At 54.1% G+C, this 22967-nt stretch overlaps 3 protein-coding genes across 7 annotated transcripts in view; 1 reads left to right on the top strand and 2 right to left on the bottom strand.

The window, feature by feature from the left end:
- Positions 1-3210: 3210 nt before the first annotated feature.
- Positions 3211-4756, bottom strand: DDIT4 (DNA damage inducible transcript 4). The gene is made up of 2 exons (XM_074154863.1): positions 4618-4756; positions 3211-4428 (listed from the first exon to the last, which is right to left on the bottom strand). The coding sequence occupies exons 1-2, from the start codon at positions 4712-4714 to the stop codon at positions 3953-3955; spliced, it is 573 nt and encodes a 190-aa protein (XP_074010964.1). The 5' UTR covers positions 4715-4756; the 3' UTR covers positions 3211-3952.
- A 5811-nt stretch (positions 4757-10567) lies between these two features.
- On the bottom strand, positions 10568-17469 carry ANAPC16 (anaphase promoting complex subunit 16). Of its 3 annotated transcripts, none has more exons than XM_074155008.1 (4): positions 17414-17469; positions 15497-15654; positions 13282-13356; positions 10568-11400 (listed from the first exon to the last, which is right to left on the bottom strand). In XM_074155008.1, the coding sequence occupies exons 1-4, from the start codon at positions 17467-17469 to the stop codon at positions 11285-11287; spliced, it is 405 nt and encodes a 134-aa protein (XP_074011109.1). In that variant the 3' UTR covers positions 10568-11284. The 3 variants fall into 3 exon arrangements, with proteins under 3 accessions (XP_074011109.1, XP_074011108.1, XP_074011111.1); XM_074155007.1 differs by lacking the exon at positions 17414-17469 and adding an exon at positions 16035-16105 and having other exon boundaries at positions 10571-11400; XM_074155010.1 differs by lacking the exons at positions 13282-13356; positions 17414-17469 and having other exon boundaries at positions 10577-11400; positions 15497-15638.
- Positions 17470-19477: 2008 nt separating this feature from the next.
- ASCC1 (activating signal cointegrator 1 complex subunit 1) overlaps positions 19478-22967 on the top strand; it is a 39461-nt gene continuing 35971 nt past the window's right edge. Inside the window, exons 1-3 of one of the 3 annotated variants that reach the window (XM_074154673.1) lie at positions 19478-19599; positions 20798-20900; positions 21666-21763. In XM_074154673.1, coding sequence (XP_074010774.1) covers positions 19488-19599; positions 20798-20900; positions 21666-21763 — 313 coding nt within the window. In that variant the 5' untranslated portion in view covers positions 19478-19487. The remainder of the gene's footprint in view (positions 19600-20797; positions 20901-21665; positions 21764-22967) is intronic. The other 2 variants (XM_074154675.1, XM_074154674.1) reach the window with 2 other exon arrangements.

Genomic DNA, 22967 nt, shown 5'->3' with positions numbered 1-22967 from the left:
ATTTTTTTTCTTTTTCCGAGTAGATACCCGTGGATAATAAGGAGCGAGAGGGCGTAGATCCTAACGGATGCTCACAGAGGCTGTATCTCTCGATTTAGAACAAATTATACGACTGTACATCTATAAATAAATGTTTATAACGTGAAAGGCTCCGGCTGCGTTGGTGTCCTGTGGATCCTTGACCCAGCCAGCTCCAGTTTTACCAGCTCCTTCACGCTGCCTTCGGCACATCGGCACAGGTAAATGAAATTCGGCGTCTTTGCTGTCCCACCAAGCCCCAGAGAGCTCCAGCCGGAGGGCTGCAGGACCTCCCCGGCGTGGGAAGGGGGAAGGATGGGGAGAAGATGGAGAGGAGGTGGTACCCCTGGAGTTATCTGTGAGTCCCAGCCAGGTGATGGTGACCCGCTCAGTCTTTGCTTCAAACTGGTTCCCCTGGGGTGCTCCCAGGAGGATGCCTCGTGCCGGGGGACCTGGCCTTCCTCCCCCTCCCACGGAAGCAGTGCTGTGAGCTGGGTCCCCCCGCGTCCTCTGGCCGAGCTGTTTGGGAGGATGCTTTATTCTCATCCCATCCTGGCGCGTTAAGGTGCCCCGTGGGTGGGTCCCTGTGCGGGGAGGGCGCTGGGCAGGAAGGTTCAGGCTGCCTTTGTCCTGGGAGGAAACACTGCCTGAGACGCGCTTCCTGATGGCAGCGGCTTGGAAGCTGCCAGCTGCTGGCCCAAAGTCGGGATTGGGGGCTGCGCTCCCAAACGGGGCTCTTTTTTTCCCAAATCCACCCTCCCTGGGGCAGTAAAAAGCTTTTCCCGCAGCGGACTGGACCCTGCTGGTGCTCCCCTCCTCTTCCCTGGCCCCGTGCACCAAAGGGATGGAGGTTTCTGGTGGGTTTTGTTTCCCCTTTTCCCTTTTTTTTCCCTTCTCTCCGAGGCCGGGGGTCACGCCACTTCCATTTTCCCTCGGTGCTGCGTTCCTGGCAGCAGCGGTGAGTCAAACCCCCCACCCCGGTGCCACCAGCACAGACCCAGCCCCCAATTATTTATATATATTTTTTTTAATTCTGCAATCCAAGTTTTTGGGGTGGTTTTGTTGCGTTTTGGGTCATTCCCGGCCCACAGCGATGGGAGATGCTCTGTGTTTCAGTGTGCTGGTCCCTGCCTGCTCGTCAAAGGTGTGGGCGATCTGGGCTGCCCATTAGCTCCTTCCCCAGCTCGTTAACTCAAGCTTTTAATTGGGGCAGCAGCCGGGGGAAGGGAGGTGCCCCACGAGCATCCTCCTCTGGCAGGTAGGGAGCAGAGGGGACCCCGCTTCTCACCACCATCGTTTTGGGCAGAAAAAGGAAGAGTTTAGTGTTACCCTGGGATTTAAACCCTCGTTTGCCTTATTGCTGCTGGTGTCCCCAAAGATCTCCCTTTCCCCGCCACCGCGATGGCCCCCGGGAGCCCCGGGCCAGTGCTGGTGCCACAAATAGCCCCATCGCTGCCTCCCGGGTCCCAAAATATCCCTCTCCGTGCCCCCCTGCCCCAGGGAGAGGCTAAATACAGCCTCGCTGGAAGCTCCTGGCACCTTCCAGGGAGCTGCCAAACCCCAGGGACCTTGACTAACCCCCCAGATTTGTCACGAGAAGGCCATTTCGCTATAAATAGAAGCAAAGCTTCACCTGCCGGGGAGCCATGAGAAAAGAGGGGGGGGCATTTTTTTTGGGGGGGGGGCGGGACGACGATGACCCGCGTGGAGAGTTTGTCCCATCGCTTCTGCCTTTTTTTGGTGAGGTGTTTTTTTTTTTGTTTGTTTGTTTCCTTGCTCTTTCCCGCGAAGCCTTTTTCATTGTTATTGCAAGGAATGACCCAAAAAGCGAGGCCGAGTCCCCCGTCCACCCTCAGAAAGGGGCTGGCAAGGGGACAAGCGGGGACCACGGCGAGAGGCGGGGTGATCCCCTCCGCCCGCTTAGGAGCTCTCTAGATTAAAAATACATAGATTTATGGAGGTTTATATATAGCTGGAGGACACATTATGTCTCAGCGGGGGACGATGGCCCGGCCCAAGGTGCCGGTGTCACTGCCGTCGCCGTTCCGTCAAATCTCCCACTGCAGCTGGGGAGCAGCGTGCCACTTTTCCGCCCTGGTGGTGCCAAAACCTGCTCCTTTTGTGATTTATTTTATTTAATTTCTATTTTTTCAGAGTTTCCTTGCCAGCCCCCCCTCCTCCATGGCTCCTGGGCTGGTTTGACGGTGGTTTGGCCACTGGATGACCCCGCTGGGGTGCCCCTCACGTGTGTGTGTGTGTGATGGCCCATCACATGACCCTTTGAGAAACCCCAAAATTTTAAGGGAAAACACCCCCCACCCCCCTCCCCTTTGCACGAGGTGGGTTTGTAAAGGCTCGTTTCCAGTTGTACCCGTGCTTGTTGCTCTCATTGTTCCTATTTCACACGGGTGAGCAACCTCACCTTGAAACACTCGGGTTGGGGGGGTGTTTGTCCTTTTCAGAAACAACTCTTTTTTTTGTTTTTTGGTGAACAGTCTCATCAAAAAGTCACTGTTTGGCCACAGAAGGAAAAAAAAAACCAACAAAACCAAACACCCCAAACCTACGACAGAGGCCTGAGCCAGAACAAACTCACATTGGAATGGAAATGCTTTTTTTTAAGGCTGGTTTTAGCCCTCACACCTTCTGAGGGCTCTGCCTCTGCCAAGCAGCTTAATTACCCTTTAGTGAAAGCCTTTTCTCCAAGTGCCTCTAATTACAGGCTTAGGTAATTGGTCTCATTTTTGCAGAGCGTGTTTGGAGCAGGGGAGCCCTCACCCCTAGCAGGTCTGACCCCTCCCTATGTCCCTCCCTTGTGATTTTAGCCAATCCTCCTGGATTTCTGCCCCAAAATCCCCCTGGTGCTCCCAGGGGAGGAGCAGCAGCCCCTTGCTGGGGTGCCAGGGTGTTCCTGCCCCCAGGGCAGGCACCTGGCTGGCTCAGGGGGCTGACTCAGCAACCCCCCCCTTGAGTCATAGCCCCATGGCCTGCAATTAGGAACAACCACAGCAGGGTTTTCCCTCCCCCCCCCCCCCCCCCCCCAATTCCCAAAACCTCCCCCACTCCCACCACAGGGGCTGCCCCACCAGGGAAAGGCTTCCCAAAGGTGCCAGCGGGTTATTTCGGACCATCAGGGGAGCAGTTGCATCATCCCTCTCCGGAGCAGAGCCACACCAGGGAGACAGCAGGTTTATCAATTCAGACAAGTTTTATTAGAAAAGTAAAAAAAAAAACCAAAAAAACCACCCCGACATGATTGCATAGGAGTCTAGCACTTGAACATCAAGTGTATGAGTGTAAACTGTAACCAATGAAGCGCCCGCGGTGTGTCACGGCAAGGGGTCCTGCCCTGCGTCACCCCGCACACCCCTCTCCCCACCACGCTCCGCTCTCCGGATCAAAAGACACAATGCCATTTCGGACACCCCCCACGCACACACACCCCCCGCCCCCTCCTGCCTTCCTGGGAGCCCTCCCAGAGCTGCCCAGGTTCCAGGGGTGGGGGTTTTGCCTTTGATCCCAACCTACAACCCAGCCATCGCTCACTTCCACACGCATCCTCCCCCCGAAACCCCATTGATTACAATCCTCATTACAAAAAAAAGGAAAAACTATGATTAATCAGCCAACACTAGGAGACCGTCTGCCCCCGCCAGCAGCCCCGCTGCCACATCCGGGAGCACGGTAGCCACAATCATCCCACAATCATCGACAGCGTGAAGCGATCTCTGCCCGGGTCCCGCTCCGCTCCACTTTTGGGGATGCCCCGGCGGCAGGCAGGCGCCCCCCCGGGGACCTCTGCCTGCCCCCGGACTACTTCCACCTACAGCCCTACTCCAGCCTAACCTAAACTACAGCGGCTGCCGGGAGCCGCCAACGCTCCGACCGGCTCTTCCGAAGCACTTGGGTTAAGTCGCTTCTCCGGCGGGGACCATCAGCACTCCTCGATGAGCAGCTGCTCGGAGCTGTACAGCTTCTTCTTGATCACCCTGAAACCCGTGCTCAGCTTCAGCGGCGTGAAAGCCGGCCCCGAAGTGAAGAGTCCCTGGATCTTGGGCCAGAGGCGGGAGTCCAGCCGGAGCACCAGGGTGAGCTGGAAGGTGGGCACCACGGCGGGGTCAACGGCGATGTGCCCCACGTCGTGGCAGGCCTTGCCGTGCTCCACGCAGAGGTCGAGGAGGGCCCCGCGCAGCCCGCAGGGCTCGCTGCAGGCCAGGCGCAGGAGCTCCGTCCTCACCTGCGCCAGGAGCTGGGCCGGCATGAGGAGCCGGGAGCAGCGCTTGGCCCCCAGCGGGGCTCTGCCCAGCGTGGCCTGGACCAGGTCCATCAGGTTGGAGGACAGCAGCTCATCCTCAGGGTCGTGCAGCAGGTCCAGGTCCGGCAGGGAGACACCCTCGGCGAAATCAGCATCTGCGGAGGGGACGGAAGGTGGATCAGCAGGGGCTTGGGGAAAGTGTAAGTGGGGCACAGGGGGCTTGGCGCAGCACCGCCATGGCCCTTGGGGACCCTCGGACACCTCCCGGCCCCTCAAGGGGGCCACCCCACCCCCCCCGCGCCCCGTCCCTCAAGAACCCCCTGGAAAGGCCCTCTCCCACTCACCTCCCTCCGAGCCGGAGGCGCTGCCCAGCGACTCGCAGTCGGAGGTCTCCAGGCGGCCCCGCTCGCCGCCCGCCAGCCGCTCCCACAGCCCGGGCATGGCGCTGCTGCCGCCTCCGCTCCCTTCGCTGCCCCCTCGGCTCTACCCGGTCGGCACCTCACCGGCCGCCTTATATAGAGGCGGTACGGCAGGCCCCGCCCCTCCGGCCCGCGCCCGCCAATGAGAGCGCGGGGCACGTCCGCGGCGTCTCTCCTGCCCGGTGACAGCGGGAGGCCCCGCCCCCTTCCCCCTCCCCATCCGGACCCGGCCCGGGCCCCGCAAACGGCGCCGGGGGTTGCATCAGGAGGGTAGGGCAGGGTCGGGCCGGTGCGATCCGCCTGCTGCCCCCTCAAGGCCCGGGCCTCACCTCCCCCGGGCACCCCCTCAGAGCCTGGGCCTCAGCCCCTGTGCACCCCCTCAGGGCCTGGGACTCACCCTCTCACGGCCTGGTCCTTACCCCCCCACCCCGGGCTCTCCCTCAGGACCCAGGCCTCATGCCCCGGACGTTCCCTCAGGGACTGGGCCTCACCCTCAGCAACTGGGCCTCACCCCTTCAGGGACTGGTTTTCACCCCCTGGCACCCCCTCAATGCTCGGACATCACCCCCTTAGAGGGCCCAGGCCTCACCCCCTTGGGCTCCCTGTCGGGGCCTAGGCCTCAACCCCCCGGGCTCCTCCTTAGAGCCTGGGCCTCACCCCTCAGGGCCCGGGCCTCACCCTGGCCCCCACTTCAGTGCCCGGCTTGGGCCTAGGCCTCACCACAGCCCCCACCCCACCCCAGGGCCAGACCCCATCCCAGGCCTCGCTGCTCAGCCTCAGACACATTCTGGTGGGGACAGTGGCAGGGAGGGGGACATACGCCGTGGCTGGTTTGTGGCCTGACCCCACTGTTCCCTGATGCCTCTCTGGGTTGTGAGGCGGGCCCTGGCCGGCACGAAATCGGACAGCAGGTGACGAGGCTGTGAGGGTTTTCGTGTGTGTTGTTTTTAATGTGGCTGCTGCTGAGCCTCGCCTTCCAGGCAGCGTTCGGCTGGTGAGCACTGGTAGGGCCTGATCCTGTCCCATTAGCTGGCGTTGTCTGGGTTTCTTAAGAAAAGAAGGGCTTGTTGGAGTGAAATGCGTTAAAAATCAGAGGGTGCTGACGGGAGCAAGAGCAGGGCACAGCCAGGCTGGGACAGGGACTTTGTTCAGTGCCAGGCTGGGGGGAAAGCATGTCTGCCTCCCCCAGTGGTCCTGTAAAATGGGGGCGAGATGCCGCCCCCCTCCGAGCCCTCTGCTCTGGAAAGCACGTCCCCCCTCCGCAGGTCCGTGCGTGCCTGCCCCAGCGTACGTGACCTTTCTGAGGAGCCCGAGGAGCCGAAGGCCCATTAATTGGCGATAAGGGGCTTTGTTTGTCCTCCCACCACGCTGCCTGCGGCTTTATCGGAGGAGCTGAGCACACTCTGAAGTCACTCCGGGAGCTATCTTGGGTACTGTCCTTCCCGAGCAGAGATTGATAACAGCCCGGCGGTAAACACGGCTGGGAGCGAGAGGGGATAAACCCCCCCGTGCCAGTGTTGCGCCTGCCACCAGTGACCTCCACAGTGTGTGTGTAGGGGGGACGGGGACAAACTCTCTCACCCAAGAGCTGCGGGGTGGTGGGTGTGGAGAGCTTGGGCACCCCACCAGGTGTGGAAATGGCTTTTTTTAGGGGTGAAAGGAGAAGTGGGGCTTGAATCCATCGCCGTTTTGGGGAGCAGAGGTCCGAGCTGGGGGAGCGGGTCGCATCCTGGGGAGGCAGCAGGGCGGGAGGGAATGTGTGGGGAGCTGGGAACAAGCCCTGGCTTGTGCCCATGGCACGCAGGGCTACCGGCTCTGTTTCTGGGGACAAGAAAAAAAAAAAAAAAAAGAACAAACCCCAAGCCCAGCTGTTAAAAATATACACCGGTATTTGTGCACTCGTCGCGCAATCCAGCGAAGTATGCACAGAGGCGCTCGGAAACAGTTGGATGGTGCTCGGGATCCTGTTTGTAACAAAATCGAGCCCGTGGTTTTTTTTTTCTCCCCGCAACCACCAAGTCATTGGGGCTGAAAATAGATGAGGAACTGCTGGCTTTGGGGTCAAAACAGGGGGGAAAACGGCAAATAAACAAACGAACAAACAAAAAAAAATAGGTAAAGGACCACAGGGATAGGCGCCTTGCTAAAAATAAGCTTGAATTCTGAAGCTGAGCATAAATATTTTTCTTTCTTTTACCATAAGCGCCCGGTAGGCAGGGGAGCGAGCAGCCTCTGGAGTGATGGCAGGTTTTAAAGTGAAAAAGCAATTTTTGATCTCTGAAATAAAAGAATCCTAACGTGATGCCGGGCGCTCGCGCCTCTGCTGGGAGGGGAGGTGTTGTGGGGCTTGCAGCTCCTTCTCCTTCCCAAAAGAGACGACGAGTCCGGCTGCTCTTCTGCAGCAGAGGCTCTGGAAATGGCTTTGGGGGCTAGAAAGCAAAGTTTTAACTACAGTTTTAGTAATCCCTGCACTTCCCCTCCCCGGGGTACTGCTGCTGGCGTAAACCCAGCCTGATTTCTGCGGCCGAGCAGCGTGTCTTTCCCCCGCCTTGCCCTGACGTCCTTCGTAGGGAGAAGCAGAGCTGGGGGGGATGATGGATGAAACTTTCTGGACAGCCTGTTCCCGGCCGGCTGCGTCTTGCGGGACATTCCCCCCTCCAGGATGAGATGTGCTCCGTGGCTCCGATTTCCATCCCAGCCGGCTTCGCAAAGGGTTAAGCGGGAGCCGGCGGGGGCGGCTGGCGTTGGGGAGGGTCCTGGCTGGGCCCCTGCCTGGGATGTGCTGAGCTCAGCGGTTTTGCAGGGCTGCAGGGGGAGGGGGCTGGGGAGGAGGAGGAAGAGGAGGAGGAGGAGATGATGTACTGGGGGCCTCAGTGAGTGCCTCGGCGCACGTCGGGTGCAAAACATGCCCCACGTATGGTAGGGGGGGCAAATTCCTGCCCCGTGGGGTGGCTGCCACTGCCCATGGTGTAGTCCCCATCTTCACGGCGGTTCCCAGCAGCTCTGTTGGCCAAAAACCCCACTTCTAGGCAGATTTACGTGTTATTTCGGCAGGCGATCGGCAACAAGTGTTGGCAGCCAGGCCGGTGTGATCCTCTGCGGCCAAGCATTCGCGTGGGGAATGTAATGAGGGGACTGAGCTGGGGGGGGGCAGTGGTTTTTCGAGGTGTTCCCTAAGTGCTTGGGGTGCGGGTGTCTTTTGCACACCCTCCGGACCTGTCCTCAGTCACTGGGTGGTGGCGGGGGGGGGTGACGGGCACACCAGAGGTGACCCCGAGCATCCTCTGCCACCCTGCTGAGCCCATAGCCAGCTCCCCCCTGCCCCGGGGGAGCCGCAGGCTGTGGGCTGGGTGGGACGCTGCGGCAGGTCCCGGCATGCCCAAACCTTTTGGGCCCGTTTCTCACCCCTGGGACAAGCAGCAGAAGTGAGGGACGTGCATCTGAGGGTGACGGCTTTTGGAAACCGAGATGCTGAGAGCCATGTCAGCCCCGTGCCCTTTGCAGGGTGGGGGCTGTGAAATTCAGCTCCCCTTGGATGCTTTTGCGCCCCCCCCAGGCAAAAGCTGTGAGCCGGTGTTGTTTGGGGGTGCTAGCCCCAGGCTCCCACATCCTCGGCGAGCGGAGAGGCCCTCCCTGGCCGGCTGTTTTGGCCAGGCGGCCGGGCGAGCGCGTGCCTTGGCACCGTCCCCAGCCTGAGGAGCTGGGGAGGGGAGGCGTGAGCGGGGCCTGCGCGCCGGTACATAACGTTCTGCTGCAAGCACCCACAGGAAAACCAACCAGCAGCCCTGAACGGGGCTCTTTGTTCAGGGTTTGGGTTTGGTTTGGTTTGGTTTTTTTTTTTTTTTTTTTTTTTAATTTTCCCTCCCCGCATCAACTTTTGCTCGCAGCTGACGGGCTCCCTTCCCCCTGCCGCTCCGCTCCCAGCTGCAGCCTCCAAACAGCCCCCTGAGCTGCACGGTGATGCTGCAGAGACCCCCGCACAGGGCGGGGGGGAAAGAGGAGGGGGGAAAAAACGCTGCTTCAAAACCCCCGAGGAGGAGGAATTGCCAGCTCCGCGAAGCAGAAATAGGAGATAGGGCAGGTGGGAAGCTTCCAGCTGCCAGGGCAAACCTGCATTTGGAGGAAGGGGAGCGCAGGGTTGGTTTTTGTTGGGTTTTTTGGTTGGTTTTTTTTTTTTTTTTTTAATTTTACCACGCAGCAATCCCGCCGGTTTTCACCACCCTTCATAAAGTGTTTACTGAGCGGGCGGAGGGAACGGCCAACAACATGTTTTTGCATTTGTAGTACTGTACAGAGTGAACTTTTCACTTCCTCTCCATGGCTCTCGCACATGTGTCTATTTTGGTGCTGGGCGCACATACAAACAAGCCATGTACGGAACGGAGCCGGGGCCGTTCCCTGCTCCTGCTCTGAGAAACGCTTGGAAAACAAGGAATGGGAGGAGGGGAAGGGAGGGGGGGAAATCTCAGCCCCGCTGCGTTATGGACATTTTGGCACTCCTCAGGCTTGCAGGGAGATCTGGGCAACGCTTGGGCACTGCATCCCCTCGGCAGAGCCGCAGGCGCCAGTCCCTCGGCATCCCCGGAGGGCCGTCGGAGCGGTAAAACCTCACGTCGAGCAGTAAAAAAGAAAAGCTCTTTCTGCATCTCATTACGCTGGCTGCAGCAGGCAGGGTAGGCGAGTGGGTGGGACGTGAGGGCGAGCGAGGGGGGGGGGGTTCGGGGGCGCCATTCCCAAACCCCACGATGTTCTCTTGATAGGGGGCTATTTTTGGAGCAAGTTTAGCCAAGGTAAGTTTAGGTGGCTGGAGGGAGCAGGATTAAAAAATAAATGACTGAAACCAACCAAGCAAACGAGTTGCTGATGGAAACGCTCCCCTTCTTTTCAAAATAACCCCATCTGGGATGGCGTTTTCACACTGAACGCCATCACGTTTGAAGCGATGCTGGCCGAGGACCCGCTTGCTGTGCAGGAGGGCCCCCGCAGAGCAGGGGCTGGCAGCCCTCCAGTGCCGGGGAGGAGGTTTTTCCGGGCCCTGCAATGGCTGTAGGGGGGGGAAGGTGGCGTGGGACACGTCTCAGCCTTACGTGAGAACGCCAGCACGCGGTTTCAGAAACCGTAGGGTGAATTTCCACGGGTGCGGAGCTGGAACCGGGGCTTCCTCTGTAGATGGGGACTGGCTTTTTTTGGGCGGCGCGTGGTTCTGGATCACGAAAAGCTGACTCTGATACTAGAATTAATTTATAAAGAGCAACGAACGGAGAACACCTCTGCATACTTTTTCCCCTTAGTTTTAGCTAACACAAATCGCTGGTGATATAACTAAGATGGGGATGGATTCAAATCGATCTGTTTCAACCCAGATGTGGCCGGGCTGATGTAGTGAGTAAAAATAAAATGATCTCGTCAATAAGCTGTTGAAAATGGCAGGATTAGGCATCTGGAGCAGTAAGTCGTACTATTGCCTAAATACAGCGCTGAGCCTATCCCCCTGCTGGCCAGCGAAACCGTGGAGTTAAGGCTCTAATCAATGGAAAATTAACATGTTGAAATGGTTACGCCAGAAAAATGGAAATCCAGTTGCCCTCAAGAACAGAAGTGAAGTACAAACGAAAACCCAAGATGATTAAAATGGATGGATTTGAAGAAGGGCTTTCTGCTGGTAGAGTTAAACCAAGGTTAAAATCTGATTTAAATCAATCCACTTCTGAGTGTAAACTGAGTGTGGTTTGGTTCCTCTCAGAGGGTTTTTTTTTTCAAATTGAACTTAAGTTGACCATCGCAACAGCCAAGCTGCCTCTGAGCTTCGTTATACCTCCCGCTGCCTACCCAGCAGCCGATTGTTCCTTTCATCAGACCAAGCTTCGAAGAGATAACTGGTTTCAAAGACAGAATTATTTTATTATCACAGAGCAATCTAATTGATAGTAAAGAGGAAGAAGAGTTTCAGGGTATTAAAGAAAGATACAGCTTCTGCATTAGAGAGCAGCGTCCCACCAGCGCTCGCTGTGCAGAGGCAAGAGAAACAGCAACGGAGAGACCCGTGTTGGCAATACACCCGGTGCCTCTGGAGAAAAGTGTCACCATTCGCCCCTTCTCATCCTTTTCATCCCCCAAAACAATGGCTAGGGCTGAAGAGCGTTTTTGGCAGGGTGTCGTACCTCTGCTCAACGGAGGCCCGGCCCGAGCGGCAAAGACACACGCTTCCCAGCCCATGGATCACCCAGTCCTTCGGCCACGTGCCGGGGAAAGGCCAGGCTGAGCTACTGGGTTGCTTTCCCCACCACCACCACACTGTGAGTCTTCCCTCCTCTGTAAACAATAAGGTGATTCTCCTCGAGTTCTGTAAAACTGATCCTACCTTCTAAGTTACAGAAACCGAGCCCTGCCAGACTGTAACGCCGCAGAGGACTTAAAGAATCCTGTCATTTCCATTTACTGGCAGCTTTATGGGGGATCCTCACTCTCAACTTAAAAAATAGCCCAGTCCTGCCGATGCAGCTGTCAGCATCCTGATAAATGGGGGTGTGTTTTGAAGCCAGGCCAGAGAATGTTTTTCTTCTGCTCCCTGACAGCAGCGATCCAGACACGCTCAGCCCGAGGAGGGAGTGAATCCCAGGAGCTGCTCTATTGGCTTGTACCTCCACTCATCTGCCTCCAGCTCTTCCACCAGACCAGCTAGTTTTTCCATCCGTGCAACTTGTTGATCTGCGAGAAGTTCAAAGGTAACCGTGGTTTGCAATGACAGCGCAATTAAAGCTCTCAATTAGATGCAAATTCCCGGCTGTCAATGGGGAAACAAGAATAGAATAAAACCCACTGAGCCCATCTGAACACAAACCCACTCTACGTGACGCCCTGCGCAAAAACGGTGAGACCTCGACAGATTGCAGGAGAAAGCAGGGACAGGCTTTTCTGCCTCGTCCAATGCCGAATGTGTATTTACCCATCCCTGCCCATGCCCTGTAAATTCAAGTCCGGACAGGGAAACCCGAAGCCCATTAGCGTATGGGGGTGAAGACAGGATGAAGCTCATTTCTTTAGCATAAATATTTATAGCGCAAAAGAAGAGAGAAGTTCAGAGGGAGCTCGCTCAGCCCACGGTAGAGCTGGGTGCAGCTCAAGGAACTCGCTAGTTTTAACGAAGGAAGGTCCTTTGAGGAGGACCCGGATGACTGTAGCAGAAAGGCTCTGCAATCAGAGCGTGCTAACGATACGAAGGTGCCCGTGCAGAAACAGGCAGTCTCCCCGGGGATCCCCGAGACAACTTGTTCCTCTCAGCTTTATTTAAAATCGGTTGTGTGTTGGGCACGCAGGCTCCATTTTCAATTCAATTAGCTGCAGTGGTATGGAGATGAGAAGAGCCCTCCTTCTCTTGGCTCTGCTGGAAGTTTAACAGCACAGCGGCCTCTTGGAAAAACGGCCCAGTATGAGCTGACTTGCTAGCAAGGTGTAACATAAAATGCACCACGATTTATGCTGACAGCAGCAGTGGATGCTTTTAAGAGGGACTGTTCTCACTCCACCTGCTGCAACCGAGTGCTTTTGGGAACTGGCAAACAAACAAGCCAAAAAACCGATGACCTTCACCTTTTTTTAAGCCTTTCCCCTTTCTTACAGGGAGGAGACCGGTGCTCTGCAAACCAGTTTGAAAGGCTGGCGCTTATGTGGGTGCCGGTCTGCACAGCAACCCCTGGTAGCTACAGCTGCAATGGCGCCGGAGCCACGGAAGCAAAGGCTCTGGAGTTCAGCTTTGCTTTTCAGTTCAGAAACACAAGATCACGGCCTTGCAAGCTGCTGCACGCCCCCCAGACCTCCTCCTGGCAACCCTCCCTGGTGGAGTACAGGAAACCTCTCCGGTCTGAGACAACATGTGGAAGTACCCCTTGTAGCTGACAAGAGGTGGGGACCAGAAAGGATGTGACTCTTGAGCGGCAGACGCAGTCTGGTGCTGAGCTCTGCCCAATGTCTTGAGAACGTAAGCTGCTGCGCAGTCAAGCCCATCGTTCGGTTACAGGCACCTGGGCAGCAGGCAAAGGCCCCAGGAGGGAAGGAGAAGTTCAAACAAGCCGTAAGACTCTTTCTCGGGGAGGCAGGGAGTGGAGTCAGCCCCATCACGCCACGCCAGGCACCTGCGCGTCTGTCTCCTGAGCACCTCTGGAAACCTCGCGTGACCCTGCCGGTGTCACTACAGCTCAGCAGAGAAACAAAGGTGGAATCAAGTGTCTCTTTGCCCAAGGCCAAAGAGACAGTCAGCGCTGGGCCAAGATCAGAGCGTGGGCGTTTCCTGCCCATAACCTCCTCTTCTGGCCTCACCTCTCGTGAAGGCAGCGCGGCACACAGCGATGGAAAAACAAGCTTCGAAAGGCACAGCCTGTTCCCACCCAGGCTGTGTGGGTTCCCGTCGCTTTGCATAGGGCTTGCAAGAGGACTCAATGATGGTCTGACTTAGCATTAATTTGCCAACTTAAAAGGCTATTCTGCTTTTTTGTGGTTGGCACCTGAGAACATGTCAGCCTTTTCTCCGCGCTCCCCTGCCATCTTCCCCAATCAACATGCAGCTAAAATAGATGTTGTTTCGATGCTTACCGTGTTTCACTTGCTTTAATGTAGATGCAACCTGATAGCTGAAGACAGACTCACAGAGGAATCTTTCGGAGCCATCTGTAAGCAGAAAAAGGGAGGTGGTTTAATCTGAAAGTTTTAAGACTGAGCAACCTTAACTGAGCGCCGCTGACCTTCTATTTTTACGTTCGAGGTGTGGGTTTCCCCATTTGCCTATTCTGACACTTTCCCCTGCGCCGAGCACGCAGCGCTCCGGTTTCCAGCCTATATGGCCCCGCACTCAAATCCTGTGCGGGGCTTTGGCTGGCTCTCGGTGCCGCTGGGGAACGGCTGCGCTACCTGGGAGGTGTCCCAGCTGATATCCTGTTACGTCCCCTCTGTCGAGCAATTTTAGTCTATTTTAAATAGGAGGTAAGCTAAGGAGAAGCCAGCTAATACTGCGGCAGTCTCCGCTTCCCTCGGGGCTCAGACACTTGGGTCCTTATAATGCTGTATGATTTCCCACAGGCTTAGACCATAACCCCGCATAAAGGATATCAAATAATTTTTATCTTGCCATCTAAATTGGTAATTGATCACACAACTGTCTCAGAATAAAGCAATCTGGAATACATGACTAATTGTATGCCAAGTACTTACCCAGTTTATACTACTTCCTTCTAAAAAAGAAACCCCAAAGCCCAAAAGTTTATTTAAAAGCAAGCAAGACAGTTAAAGTAACAATAAAAATCAGTCCGTTACTGGGGATTTTTGAAGGGGAAACTGGTATGGAGCTACCCAACTAGCACCTGCCTGCTGAAAGAATGGGTGTTATCGCCTTTTATCTCAGACATTAAAAACTAACTTAAAGCTTCCTGCAACAGGGACAGCGTTTAGTTGTTGCTTCCACCCAGAGCAGACGGACCGCTGGGTTACTGGTAAACAGGTCAGCCCAAAGCAAAATCAAGTAAAAGCTTCATGCCATAAAAACGAGGAAGGGAAGCAATTTTAAAGGCTAAGGATAGAAACAGACCCTTGGCCCTGGAAAATCTAATCCGAAGCTGAACCCCAGGGAAGAGCCGGAGTTTTGCCACGCTCAGAGCATCCCCTTGCAAGCTGTTGAAATGCTGTCTTGGTGCTGCCCTGTGCTATTCCCAAACGTATCCTTCCCTCTCTGACTCCTCAGCCCAGCCGTCCTGCGGAGTGGCTCTCAGGAGGAACAGCTGTCTGTCTATTTGGTAACACGAAGTGCTTCATTATTTTAATTTGTTTTGAGGGCTTCTTAAGTTCTATGAGCAAGCCTTTAGTCATAATTACTTCAATAGACCAGCATATGGGCTCTAATGTGTAATAAAACCAGTCCTTAAAGGAGGTAGCGCTCAGTCCCAGCTGCCCTGCGCTGCCGTGTTTGTCTGCCAGACACTTCTGAGCTGCAGGGACACCCCAATGAACTTCAAGCTCACGCAGGCAAGCGTGCGGTGTGGAGACACAGGAAGTTCACGGGGAGCAGACAGACAGACCGACCGACCGACCGACCCTGTCATCTGGAGGACCTGCACTTCCTCCCTCACCCAGAGGAGGGGCAGGTGACGTGCCTGGGTCCTCCTTTAGGCAACCCCAACAAAGCGGGCAGCGCGGCTCGGGGACAAAAAGGCAAGACGCCGCGCTGGATCAGAGCCCTAACCCTCTCCAGGCAGCCCTGGAGAAATGCTCCAACAAAAGCGAGCCCAAAAGGGGAACGTGCTCAACCTCAAAAGATTAAAAGAGAGGGCTAGCACTGATTTATCCTCTCGCAGACCTCTGCAGCGAGGTTTTAACTTGGGTTGAGGGGGCAAAAATAAGCCTTACGTTTCCTGGCCAGCAGGGATACAAGCTGCTTCCTGTACTAGCCCAGTCAAAATCCAACCTCAGAATGCGTTTTGCCAAGAAAAATACTCCTGCCTCAGCTATCTTTACAGTAATTCCTGCCTGACATCAAAGGATTAGCTAACAATGAGCAATTAACAGAGTCATGTTCCTTTTCAGGTAGATGGCTTCCTTGTCTGACGTGTTGTCATGGAGATGAAAAACAGGTGACTGCCAGAAAAATCACTTCCTCATGAACAACTGGTGGGAGAGCCGGGGCTGCTCGGGACCAACCCGAGCCCTGCTGCTTCCTTCCTCCCTCCAGCTTTTGCCAACTAAAATCCAAAAAGGCAGCGGGGTGCCAAGGTCGGCGACCCCAGGAGGAGCGGGGAAGGAGAAGAGCGGGAGCAATCACCTTCCAGCATCTCCCCGGCTCCTTTGGGATAAGTGAAGAGGGCTTTTCGGGGTGGCGCCAGGTCCGAAACGCTGAACCCCGATCCTGTTACAGAGCTGCCACTGACTCCACCAGCTGAAGACGACGAAGAAGAGGCTGCCATTTCACCCCGTCCCAGCCTGAAAGAACAAAAAAAAAAAAAAAAAAAAAAGAGCAAAGCGGAGTTAGGAAGGGTGTCTCGGGAGTTTCCCAGGGCGCAAAGCCAGCGACCGCACACGTATCTGACAGCGGATGAAGGCGGTGAGGTCCAGGAAGAGCCAGCAACCACAGCTTTGGGCTGCCGCTCCCACTCCTTGGCTCGGCAGCCTCAAAGCGCCGGTGGTTGGAAGCTGCTCTGCCTGCGTGGGAGAGGGCTGCCTGCGCCTGCTGTGGGGACGGGTGCAGTGAGCTGTGGCACCACGCGGCGGCACCCAGAAACAGAGGGTAACCCACATGCTGACCCCTCGGACAAAGGGGCCTGGGAATCCAGCGGCACCACCGGAGCGTGCATAAAAATAACCCAGCACAGGTCGCTGGCCCGAATTCACTGGCCTTCAGCTGCCTGGCACTTTTCCCACTCCCCAGGGCCATGAAAACTCTTCGCGCTCCCCCCTCCCCCCCTTCTTTTTGCCTCGTTTCCAGGAGCACAAACATGGAAAAAAAAGTCCTGCTGCCTCATAAAACCTGGAAGCCTTCAGGACTGCCAGTTCCAGCGCCACATCCTGCACGAAGCCACGCTGTGCCTCATCTGCAGCAACTCTGCTCTGCTTCGCTCCAGATGTGCTTTTGCTTTTAAAACACTACATTTGACCTAAACCGGCAGCAGCCGAGCATCCATCTGCCCCTACAGCACAAGCCCGGTCACCTCTTGCATATTCCTTTCTCAGCCTTATTTTTAAGAGATACTGGCTGTACATTTGTCACGGTGGAGTACTTAAGTATGTCACATAGTAAAAAAAAGCTGTCACTTGGCACTTGTAAGTGACAGCACTTGCTACTCCTTAAAAACCACCTATAAGCATTCCCGATTATCCTGCCCATTTAATGCATTTCTTTTATCCTACCTATTTAATACACTTCTGCAAACTCTTTAGGCTATGCAGACAGTGCCTTTGGAGAGCACTGGAAGATTTAGTAGAGAAAATGGGTTTTTAAAAGGCTGTCACAACTACCAATTGTGTGTTCATTCATAGCCAAGCTCAAGGTTGTTTCATTTGCTGCCCGGGTTACAAAACACAGCATCAGATTGCAGCAGGCTGTGAAGGAAAATGCCCTGACAACATAAAACTTTTAAAATGGTTATGATACATCCAGCAACACCTTCTTCAACAAACCTGGGCAGGCCCAGCTCCCCCGCTGGCGAAGGAAGCCAGACGATGCTTTGCGCCGGAAAGGTGCCGATCGGGGCTCGCAAACCGCTGGCAGCCTCCGAGGTCTTTATAAATATAAAAGACCTCCTGGCAGGGTCTTTATTTTAAAGCGGGTGAGGGAAACACAAAGCAGGGGGACGGGACGGCAGAGCCAGGACGGGGCCTTCCCCGCCATCGCCTCAGCCCTGAGGCACCGACGATCGCGGGGGGGGGGGGGGGAGGGGAGGAGGGGGCGCGCGCCGCTGTCAGCACTGCGCATGCGCGGTGGCCTGCTCACATTCCCGCCGGGCGGGGCGGCGCATGCGCACTGGCGCCGTCGAGTGCCCCACCCCAGGCCCCTCCCCGGCTTCCGTAGCCAGCCGCTTCCCGGTGAGTGAGGCCACCCACCCCCCCCCCCCCCGCCAGCCGCCAGCGCCGCTAGCCTACATTCCCCCCCCCCGCCCCCCTTCCCGTTCATCCCACCGCCCGTCTCCTCCCGGGCCGCCCCCTTCCCCCTTCCCGGGGCGCCGCCGCTCCCTCCGTGCCTCACCCGGCCGCCCGGACGGCTCGGCGCAGGCGGCGCGCGGGATCGCGCTCGCGGTGCATGCTGGGGCGGGCGGGCACGCGCGGGCCCCTCCTTACTTCCGGGGGGAGGAGGGGGCGGTAACCCTTAGCAACGGCCGCGGCGGCCGTTACCCGCCAGGCCTGAGGGGAAGCCTTTCGCCCTGCGGCCTTTGTCGGTCGTTTGTCCGTCCTTCTTGCCTTGGGCCGGTTCTGGGTGTGGGCCCGGAGGGTCCTGAGTCACCCCGGGAGGCAGCTGAGGGGAAAAGCGTTAAACTGCCGAACGTGGCGTCGCTCCGTACAATAAACCCCGTTCAGAGTAAATTCATCTTTCAGAGGCCACTGCTTCAGGTTTTGGTTTGGTTTTGGTTTTTTTACCCCGTTGGGTTGTGCTGTTGTGGGCAGGTAAACCTTCTGGCAAAGGTGATCTTTTTGGTGGAGATGTCTTCTGAGAAACAGGAGCTTCTGTTTTAAAAACCGAGATACCCTCGGTGGTACCTTCGAGGTGTTGGAGCGGGTACAGAGGAGGGCAACGAAGCTGGTGAAAGGCCTGGAGAATAAATCGTACGAAGAACGATTGAGGGAGCTGGAACTGTTTAGTTTGAAGAGGAGACTGAGGGGTGACCTCGTCACTCTCTGTAACTACTTGAAAGAACGTTGTAGAGAGGTTGGTGCTGGTCTCTTCTCACAAGCAAACAGTGATAGAACAAGAGGGAACGGCTTCCAGCTGCAACAGGGTAGGTTTAGACTGGACATTAGGAAGAAATTCTTCACAGTAAGAGTGATCAGACACTGGAACAGGCTGCCCAGGGAGGTGGTTGAGTCATCCTTGGATGAGTTTAAGAGTCGCTTAGATGTGGTGTTGGGGGATATGGTGTAGGGAAGAACTTTGTAGAGTAGGGTAGATGGTTGGACTCGATGATCCCAAGGGTCTTTTCCAACCTAGATGATTCTATGATTCTATACCTAATGTTAACAACTTCACTGGAGATAGAAATTAAAAGTACTAAAGATGTGAACTCTCCGGCACAGCCTGTGGAGCGGCCCCTGGGGTTTGAGGGTGGAGGGTAGCTAGGGGTATGGCTTGTGCCTGAACAAACTCATAAATTTCTTGCCTCTTTTCTTCCTCTCCTTGGAGAGAGAGGTGGGGGAGAGCATCTGTTGCTCTTCGGTGGCCAGCCTGGCCTAAATCATGGCACAGGTGCCTGCCGGTTCTTCGGATCACCCTGTTGCTTTGATGCCATAAAGTGCTCTCCACTGTAAAAAATGCTTTCCGCTGTGTTTCTAATATCATTTGCAATAATGCAGGGTAGCGTAAGACTTTCACGTGTACACCTCAAACTTGCTGCTCTGAGGTGGAGAGCAGGAGGTGTAACAGCTTACACTGGGCAGCCCCCACCCCTCAGAGCCCTTTGTTTCCCTTCCCCAGCTGCCTGCAGAGCAGATCCAGGGAACCAGGTTTGCTTTGGAACAGCTCCTCAGGCCTTTGGGACTCTCGTGGAAGATGGCAGGTATTGTGAGAGAGCTCAGTGTCATAAGGGATTGCTTGTAAGAGGCTGGGATCTCTTTGGGCTGCAGCTACAGAAGATACGGAGGTGAAACTGTTCAGAATCCCGAGTGGTGCTAAGGCAGCACATTGACTGAGGCCACAGTGAGTTTTAGCTAAAACTTGTGAGTTTCGGGGAGGGTAGTGATCAGTTGCTGGCCTCCTTGCAGGGGCAAAAAGTTTGATGCTTTGTTAGGTATCTTACATTGCTTAGATTTCCCAGCTTTACCTGAGCGTGGCTTATGAGCTGACAAAGAATAAGTTCTCATAAAATTAGGCTTTGAGTGAGTGACGTAAGGTTTGAGAAAGTATTGTTTTTCTGGAATCCCTTGTACGTAGATACAGGAGGAGTTATTGCTCTTCTGGATGTGCAGACCTCACTCTCTGCTGCTGAGCCCCTCAGAACTCCCCTTATGCCTCTTATAAATTGTCCTCGAGGAGAGCTCGGAATTTACCTTTTCTTGGCATAAGTTAGCAAAGCTGTCTTTGTTTTTGCATTAGGAGGAGGAGGAGTGGGATGGACGTTCTGCGGCCCACCCTGATAAGGATTGGGGGGCGAGTATACAGGAAGAACCTCATTCAAGAGCAGGCCTACCAGCATGAGGAGGAAGAGGATGATTTCTCTGCAGGTAAAGAGTGCTGTGCGAGGGGTGATCGTGGTGCTGTTGGGACGTCCTACAGATGAAAGCATTGACACTGGGGACCTGGGGAGCTCTTGGTGTTCTCTCTGGTGTCTTTATGTGCTCGAGGACCTGCTTGTGCCGGGGAGTGAGGTGTTCAAGAGGGAGAAAAATGCTTTGTGTCCCTCCTTGGTGATCCTGCCGGCCAAAGAGTAGACCTAATCCTGGTTACCGAATGTGGGCTTAGGTGCCTACGCTGCTGACTGTCGATTATGTTTGCTGGCTGTGAAAGATCTCCAGTGAAGAGGGAAAAAAATAAGCTTCAGGTTCCTGAAGTGCCTTTCTTTTTGGTAGCGTGATTATTTGCAGATACTGCAGGAGTGGAAGCCGCTGGCTAAATATCCTCTGTCCTCGCAGTGTTTGCCCGTTGAAGAACTGGGCTCTTATAATGTGGCTTTTGGAAGGTGTTAACCTATTTTGGGGGTAAAATTCTTCCTGCTCTGATGTATTTTACTTTGCCTTTCTGGCTGTATGTTTGTTTTAGTTCTGCGTGAGTTGTGGATACAGGAAAGCTCAGCTGTTATTTCTCAGATGGAAACAGTTGTGGGTGTTGTGTCCTGTTTCTCCCTCCATCCCGCCTTTCAGTGGATTGAACAAAACTTTAATAAGTGGTTTGCCACCCAAATTCGTCCCCGTATGTGTCAGAGAGGAGACAGAAACCATGGCCTCTTTCTGGAAGTCATGTTTGGTCCTAACAGGCACAACTGAATGGCCTACGGATGAAAGGTGCATCTATTCCTCTGTGCCAAGGGCTTGAGAATTTCTGTTTTCCAAAACACTCTCCCTGAACTCTTGAACCAAAACCATCCTCAATTTTTCATTTGTATTCTTCTGCAATGCTAAATACCTGCTCAGGTCCCTGAATGGACTGGTGGTTTCCACCCTGCCAGGAGAGAGAATCTGGGCTGTAACTACTGCTTTCCTGCATCTCCCAGCCTGTTGGATTTAGAAGCAGTCATTATGTTTTCCGGAGCTAGTAGTATGGTGAAAAAAAATAAGCAGTTAGCCGCAACGGAGAGGAATCTGTTTCTTCCTTTATTTAATCTTGGGAGAAGATGACTGTGAGACCATTGTCCTACATAAAGCGCTGCCAAAGTTTACAGAGGTTGTAGAAGGTCTATTGTTTGTTTGTTGTTTTTTTTTCTAGTAGGCCCCGGTGACTGCACAGACGAACCCTGTGATGCCTTTGTGGTGGAAGAGACTGAGAAGGGCTTCCAGTGCAGAGTGGAGGTTCCCAGCCCGTTATACAAGTGAGCCTATATGCTTCTGGTTTATTTGAGTTGCTGCTTGGAAGCGGTTGAGTGCAGAATATTATTTTTTTTTGAAGTTAGGATAAGTGCTGGGTCTCCAAAATGTGTTCCGTTTTGTGGATGTGGATTTTAGCATTTGGGAATGGAAAACTGGCAATGCCTTTTTAGTGCAGTTGTGCCACGCTTGACTCCTAAGCCTTCCCTGTGACAAAGACAGCAGGTGGTGCTTTCTTGCTGGCAGGAGAGTTTTTGAGCATTTTTCCCTTGAACATGAAAGCATCAGAGAGGGTGGAAGAAGGGGAGGAAGAACTGGGGCGAGCAGCCTGGCAGGGGGAGTTTGTGAAAGCTTTGAGAGAAAGCACACACGACTGGAATTGACTATTGACTCAAATCTGGTGTTTACTGGGAATCCTGGAGTGTTCAAAGCTTTATCTAGTTATTTTTGACAGTTTTATTGGTTGAATAGTTTTAGTGAGATGTAGAGAAGGAAAGCTGTTCTGTTGTGTTTGGATGCTGGCAAATGACTACCCTGAGCACGGCAAAAAGCAAAAAAAGCGCCCTTAGTTCTTTGTCAGCTGGGGTAATGGGGAAAAAACAGGTAACCCAGCTGACGAATAAGCTGTGGCAAGGATGTACTGGGCAGAGCTGTCATGGACTTATTTTAACTTAAGCCAGTTGTGAGCCAGGTCATGCACGGAGTCCTGGAAGTAGAGAGAAGGAGAATGATACTGTGTAAATGACTCTTCTGCACTTTTACGCCTCCAGGTACATCATTGGGAAGAAAGGGGAAACCAAGAAGAAGCTAGAAACAGAGACTCGAACCTCCATCAGCATTCCCAAGCCTGGAGTGGAAGGAGAAATTGGTGAGCTTTAAAGTGCACACAATGGCCGTTCTCTCATCAGCTCTTGCATGACATGATTTGAGAGGGGAGGGGGCACAGGAAGTGTTTTTCCTTTCATTCCTGCTTCTGACATGGCACTGACTCCCTTTGCAAAATCACTTCACTTTTCTCCTGAGTTTATTTTCCCTGCCTATAAATCCTTATAAAATAGTGTAAGGGGTATTTTTTGGGGAAAAAAAGTCTATTTTAAGTCTATGGATAGTCTCACTGAAGTCACTTCTAGGCCTTAAATGACTGGCTTGAGGACTTTGAGCCTGAACGTGTTGGCTTGTTTTTTTGGTTTTGTTGTTTGTATTTTGTTTTTTTTTAAATTAATACTATTTCCATTAACGAGGAGCTGTAACGTACATCCAGAAAAAAAAATGCCACATTATGTATTTACATGTGAAATAAACTTCAGCACCTGCTTTAATCTGAGAAGTGTTTTGATGATGCTGCTGCCTTTCTGGTGTTGTCACTTGATCCTGATAGTAAAAGCAGGCTTTCTTGGACCGTATGTTCCTTCTCATCACTTCCAGGGACTTAGAAAGAAAGGGGGCGTTGCTCATGAGGGCTGGCCCGTGCAGGTTTCTGCTGAGTGGATATCTGTAGGGCCCCTTACGCACGCTCCGGTGGTAATTGGCACGGTGTATGGTTACGTTCGTGACAGAGCTGCGAGGAGCAAGTGACAAGGAGAGATCCAGCTGCGGTGCTGCACAGGAATGTGGCTGTACTTCTCAAGAAGTGGGTCTTGACTTCTTTCTGAGAACTGTGAAGGACTATTAGGAAGGTTGAGAGATGTTGAAAACATGTAATAATAGGAAGCCAAGAGAATTTTACTCCTTGCAGTTCTTTCCTTTCGAGCTCAAGTGTTCTCTGGTGCCTTGAAGTGCATGCACAAATGATATAGGCCATCTTGATCTTTGATAGATTTTTCTTTTCTTTTTCACGTTACCTTTATGAAAACTTGAAATAACGCTCTAGAAATCTGACAAGCTGCTGAAATGATAGACTCTTAGTTATTGTTTTTAGGCACTCAGAGTGCCTAAAACTCTGGCTTTCTTGAGAGCAGAAGGATACTTTTGATGGCATCATTCTCTCTTTACAGAGGAAAGCACAGCCGTGTCAGGCATTTTAAGTCAAGCGGGGAGTCTGGTGAGATTTCTCTGTGCATGGTTGGGGTTTT

This window comes from Numenius arquata, chromosome 10 (genome assembly GCF_964106895.1).
Source record: "Numenius arquata chromosome 10, bNumArq3.hap1.1, whole genome shotgun sequence".
In the NCBI taxonomy this organism is placed as follows: domain Eukaryota; kingdom Metazoa; phylum Chordata; class Aves; order Charadriiformes; family Scolopacidae; genus Numenius; species Numenius arquata.
The sequence above is the reverse complement of the archived record's forward strand: the minus strand, read 5'-3'. Positions and strand labels throughout refer to the sequence as shown.

Coding starts and splice junctions, on each gene's coding strand:
- ANAPC16 (XM_074155007.1), bottom strand. CDS start 16,105: ATGGCCCTGGGGAGTGGGAAAAGTGCCAGGCAGCTGAAGGCCAGTGAA. Junction 13,357..15,496: donor AGCCGGGGAGATGCTGGAAG/GTGATTGCTCCC, acceptor TTCTGCTTACAG/ATGGCTCCGAAAGATTCCTC. Junction 11,401..13,281: donor ATTAAAGCAAGTGAAACACG/GTAAGCATCGAA, acceptor AACTTCTCGCAG/ATCAACAAGTTGCACGGATG.
- DDIT4 (XM_074154863.1), bottom strand. CDS start 4,714: ATGCCCGGGCTGTGGGAGCGGCTGGCGGGCGGCGAGCGGGGCCGCCTG. Junction 4,429..4,617: donor CGCCTCCGGCTCGGAGGGAG/GTGAGTGGGAGA, acceptor TCCCCTCCGCAG/ATGCTGATTTCGCCGAGGGT.